The sequence below is a fragment of the Garra rufa genome, chromosome 12 (genome assembly GCF_049309525.1).
Source record: "Garra rufa chromosome 12, GarRuf1.0, whole genome shotgun sequence".
Taxonomy (NCBI): Eukaryota; Metazoa; Chordata; class Actinopteri; order Cypriniformes; family Cyprinidae; genus Garra; species Garra rufa.
In genome coordinates, this window is record NC_133372.1 from 4,345,762 (window position 1) to 4,351,761 (window position 6,000).

The 6,000-nt window shown below is 37.1% G+C and overlaps 1 protein-coding gene across 1 annotated transcript in view; it reads left to right on the forward strand.

Annotated features, from left to right (window-relative positions):
• ptprfa (protein tyrosine phosphatase receptor type Fa) overlaps positions 1-6,000 on the forward strand; it is a 228,632-nt gene that overhangs the window by 109,702 nt on the left and 112,930 nt on the right. Inside the window, exon 5 of the mRNA XM_073851773.1 lies at positions 2,116-2,304. Within this exon, the coding sequence (XP_073707874.1) occupies positions 2,116-2,304 (189 nt within the window). The remainder of the gene's footprint in view (positions 1-2,115; positions 2,305-6,000) is intronic.

A 6,000-nucleotide genomic window follows, 5' to 3' on the forward strand; every position in this document is an offset into this window, starting at 1 on the left:
GCAGTGTTCCCTTCACTTTCCACTCAACCACATATCAGAAAATAAGAGCTCTCTGCCTCTTAGACCTCATAGAAGTTCACATCTTTTGATGACATCCATCTCGATTAATTGGAATCACAAGTAGACAGTGCAAAAAGTGTAAATGGAGTCATAAAGACACATTGTGATCTGATCATTCAGTCAGCTTATAGAAAAACCACAAACTTAGACACTACCATAAGCTTAGGGTTAATTAGATTTTTTATTATTTTGATGTAACATTTATAATGTTACAAAATGTTACATTTTGTGTTCTATTTCAAATAAATGCTGTTCTTAAACATTCTATTCATCAAAGAAGCCTGAAAAATTAAATGAATCACTGTTTCCACAAACATTTTGAACTGTTTTCAACATTGATAATGATCAAAAATATTAGAATGATTTCTGAAGGATCATGTGACACTAAAGACTAGAGTAATGATGCTAAAAATCCAGCTTTGATCACAGAAATAAATAGCATTTTAACACATATTCACATAGAAAACAGATATTTTAAATTGCAATAATATTTCAGAATTTTACTGCATTTTGATCAAATAAATGCAGCCTCTGTGAGCAGAAGAGACAAACAAAAACTTGCCAATCCAAACAACAGTACCATACAGTACAACCCTTGTATTTTCCCCAGTTAAAAATGGTATTAAGTCAGTTATTTCTGTCTTTTGCTGTAGTGTGTCAGTAGGAAATATGAGTTTACATTTCCAAACATTCATTTTGCCATTAATTGATTTGTGTTTGCGCAAGAAGTCTGGCAACAGTCCGTGCTCCACACAGAGATCTGATCTCATCATTATCCAGTCTGTCTGGAATGACATGAAAAAACACAAACTGAGACAGACTAAATCCAGAAGAACTGTGTCAACGTCTCAAAGATGCTTCAAGAAACCTACCTGCAAAGCTACAGTACTGTTAAAGGTTTTAGGCACATGTGTAAAAATGCTGTTAAATGAGGAACCTATCAAAAATAATGTCACAAATAGATTTTCTTTATCCGTTAACTTCTATTAACAAAATTAAATCAACATTTGGTGTGACCACCCTTTCCATTTAATGCAGCTTTTTTACCTAGGTGCACCTCAATTTAGTCTGTCTCAGTTTGTTCTGTTTCTTCATGTCATCCTAGACAGACTGGAAGCTGGTAAGATCAGATCTCTGTGTGGAGCACTGGCTGTTGTCACTAAATTATTATAATCAATAGCAAAATAAAAGTTTGGAAATGTAAACTGATATTTCCTACTGACACACTACAACAAAACAGGAATAACTGACTTAAAACCATTTTTAGCTGGTGGAAATACAAGCGTTCTAACAATTTTGGCCACCACTTGCTTCATTTGAACACAAAAGAAAAAAATGTTGGGTCCCAACAATATTGGACCCCACTGACCTTCATAGAAAGAGACACGAAGAGGCACTTTTTGAAATATTATCTTTTGTGTTGCACAGAAGAAAGAAAAACATGATCATTTTTGGATGAGCAAATCCATTTTTCTGATGACTGACAACATATTAAGTAATGTACAGTACATAGTCATGAAAATGCATGGACTGCATTTGAGATGCATGATTATACAAGGTGTTAACGTGGGCCAGAGAGAGTGAGAGCTTTCCATGCCTTCAATAGTGCAACAAAAGCATGTGAACATAACATGTAATTCTACCTTTGCATTTCAGCAGCATTTGGTGCCTAATTTAGTAATGCTGTAGGAAACTGTGGGTCAGACAGAGGCAGCCGTTCTGTGAGGTGTCACTATACCCAAAGGGAAATCACCCCTCTCACCCTCATATATCCATGACCAGAAACACCACAGGCGGATTAGTCACACCTCGGCCCGCTCGTATTTACATTAGCAGTGGATTTCACACCGTGATCTCTACTCCACTTCTGTGTCTTACAGTCACGCGTTTCAGCCGCTACAGTTCGATCGCCCAGGGTGGTCCTGCAGATGAATATTTGTAGGAGCTGTGTACTAGAAAAAATGAGCCGTGGCGCTTTTTCCTGACTGAAAAAGCACAGCTTATCATGCAGTTCAATCATGTGTGCTGACGCCTCTCTCTTTGTGTGCTTTCCAGAGGACCAGATCCCTCACGGCTTCCCCACCATAGACATGGGCCCGCAGCTGAAGGTGGTGGAGCGAACGCGCACTGCAACCATGCTCTGTGCCGCCAGCGGGAACCCTGACCCGGAGATCTCCTGGTTCAAAGACTTCCTGCCTGTCGACATTAACAGCAGCAGTGGACGAATCAAACAGCTTCGTTCAGGTAAAAAGAACATTGTAAACACACAAGAGGCAAATAAGCTTGAAGAATAAACCATAATGAGCTTTTTGCAAAGATGATTGTCTACATTAAAATCGGCGGCACCTGCTGAATAGAATTTTTTTTCAACCTGTGTTTTTACTGACAAAGACAATAGAGCACAACAGTGAGCGTCCACCTTTTTTTTTTCCAAAAGATTTTTTCCGCATTCATTCTCTCCATAGGGATTTCAGAAAATTCTTCAATAAAAAGTTCTAAGGCTTGAACCAAACCAGCTCCCAGTTGAATTGAATTGCAACATTTGATTCAACGCATTTGAAAGTATTTGAACAAATTTAAAAAAAAAGGCAACAGTACAAGAAGGGAATAATGGGATTGAATCAGAAATGACAGTACAATGCAAAATTATTGCCTGTGTAAGATTTTTCTTTTTTAAAGAAATTAATACTTCTGATTCAGCAAGTAATCGTTAATTTAATTTAAAGTAACAGCAGAGACATTTATAATGTCTTAAAATATTTCTATGTAAAATAACTGCTGTTGTTTTGAACTTTCTTTTCATTAAAGAGTCCAGGGAGAAAAAAAGTATCATGGTTTTCACAAAAGTATTAAAGGATAACTATTGCCAAAATGCAACCTGGGCTGTTTTTTTTACTGTAAACGAGTCAAACATATATATAAAAGCATAATTATGACAAACGAGCCATTTTTGAGATTGACCGTGATTTCGTTTTGTGGTCAATGGCCGATGAATGGGAATACTAGGGGCATAAATTTGACCACATCAAAATCGATATTTTTACAACACTAAGAAGGCTCGACACACCATGACACTTTGCTTGAAGTATCGCCTGGGTCTCTACACATGAACTCGAGCATTGAGAACATTGTTTGTGTACACAGAGTTTACCAAAAAGAAAGTTTCCGCTCGCGGCCGTCTTGCCAGTCAAGAGGTGTCGATCTCCGAATGGGAGGATGGATAGCTCCTAAAGCATATTTCCATATAAATGCACGGCTAATTCGTTGTTTTGTCGCAAGTGAAAAACAATATTAACCTTCTAGTTGTAAAAAGAGCCTCATATAAGCCTAATATTTCGTCCTATGGAGTCCATTCATTCGCATTCGACTGGCAAGACAGCTGCGAGCGGAAACCCAAACAGTGAAAGTGAGTTGTTCAAAACCTTTCTTTTTAGTAAACTCTGTGTACACAAACAATGTTCTCAATGCTCGAGTTCATGTGTAGAGACCCAGGCGATACTTCGAGCAAAGTGTCATGGTGTGTCGAGCCTTCTTAGTGTTGTAAAAATATTGATTTTGATGCGCTCAAATTTATGCCCCTAGTACTCCCATTCACCGGCCATTGAAAACAAAACAAAATCACAGTCAATCTCAAAAACGGCTCGTTTGTCATAATTATGCTTTTAGATATATGTTTGTCTCGCTTACAGTAAAAAAACAGCCCAGGTTGCATTTTGGCAATAGTTATCCTTTAAGCAACACAACTGTTTTCAATCACTGATATTAGTCTAAAGATATTAGTCAAAAATTCAGCTTCGCATCACAGGAATATATTACATTTTATATTATATTCACAGTTGTTTTAAATTGTAAATATATTTCACAATATAACTGATTTTACGAAATTTTTAATCAAATAAATGCATCCTTGCTGAGCAAAAAAGACTTCTTTGAAAACCCATCCCTGAACTTTTGAACGCTTGTATAAGTCATTGATTGAAAGTATAAAATACCACATGCTTGACGTTTATTGCAAAGGTTGTGTAATTCTTTCCACGATTAAATACAATGTATCATCATATAACAACCTCAGAGCTCATAGTAGGTAAATTTCTATAGAGAGAATGAATGGATATTTCACTTCTGGAATCCAACTAATGCAACGACAAGTGACATTTCAGTTCCAAATGAGCCTCCGGTTTCATTTTATGTCTTAAAGTAAACGGAAACAAACAGGAAGACAGAGTGGCTCGCAGTTATTATTCCCATAACCCTCCGGTTAGGACACACAAACATGATTAACATGACAGCACGGTGATTTGTTTTGATTACAATCGTCGGCCCTTGTCAACAATCATTTCCTGCGTCAAACGTCAAACAGCTCTGTATTTGTCAAATTATTCCCGGTCGGCCAATCCATCTCGCAGCTAGCAGACAATCACATAATTTATTTGTTTGGATACAGTCCATTATTTGATCCTGAGATTAGCTTTGCTCTCCAGCCATTAGCGCGAAGGCCTTTTCCCATTAACGAATGCTAATGAAACAATTTTTCAATTCGTGACCTTTTCAGAACGCCTATGAACAAATAGGAAAAGCACTCATGATTCAATACCTACTGCTTCCAACGGAACCTTAATCTCACTGGAACATGTCATTGTGTACGAGTAATTACCACCAGCCTCGCCAAAGCAGGTGATTCTATGCTGGACATCAGTCAACAATCTGTTTACAATGCAGGCTGGGTGATAAGCAGACAAGGAGGCCGAATCTGATAAAGAGAGATGGGAAATGAGAGTGTGTCGGATTGTAATCCTGCTCCTCTCAATGCAAACACTCACGAGACTCTACGTCAGGAGTCAAGCATCTTACACACATGAGCAAAAAGGCCATTTAGATATTCAAGTGTAGTGCTGTGGACCCTTTCCACATTTCTGTGTTTTGTCATAGTTAGATAAATGGACACTATACATTTGCTCCAGTAGCAAATTGAAAAATCCAAAATAGCATTTATATTACTGTCCAGCAGAGAGAAAAAAATTATGAAGAAATTGATTGTAGTTGTCAGAAGAGAGAAAACAGGGAGAACGTCTACAGTATTTAGGAGCCAAGCACTGCTCTGGGAGTCTATAGCAGCCCATAAAACTTTGCGGGAAATTTATGAAATTTGGCACACAGATAGAGGACAGTCTCAATATTAACCATAGTAAATTTGGACTCTCTATCTCAAACTCTCTAGCACCACCAAATTTGCACTCATATTTCTGCTAATAACTTTTGAACTGTAAGGAAAAATCTTTAAAAACCTTTTTCAAATTCGTCCTAGACAGTTAGTTCAATTTTCACCAAAATTGGCTCAAATCATCTTTAAAGAATGCTGGCAAAAGGTCATCAAAAGCTTTTTGACATAACAAACAAATTTGACGAAATTCGCACAAAAATGGACATATGGACATATATCTTCACAACGATTCAGTGGATTCAGACCAAACTTGGTACGTTATACCAATCATGACCCGACGGCCACCTACTGGTCAAAAAAAAAATACATTTTTGTTTATAAATTCTGGCTAGTTTGACCAGTTGGCTACATTCGGAGTGGCATACCGATACCAAATGTCAGCCATTTTGAGCATGGACCATTTCAAATTTTATAGTAGTCTAGTGAATATTATGAATCTTATAGAAGAGTTTGCCTGAAAGTCTTGAAATTTGGCACACAGATAAAGAACAGCCTCAGTATTAAACATAGAAAATTCGGAGACTCTAACTCAAACTCTGTAGTGCCACCAATAGGCTAAATTTGCACTTTTGTTTGTTGTTAAATTTAGTTTTTGCTAATAACTTTTTCTTTTTGCTAAAATTATTATTTTTCCCTCTGATTTCTTGGCCCATGCAGAGTCGAATGCATACCAATTAAAATTTCTACAGGTCAAGATTTTTCACAATTTTGAATTATGT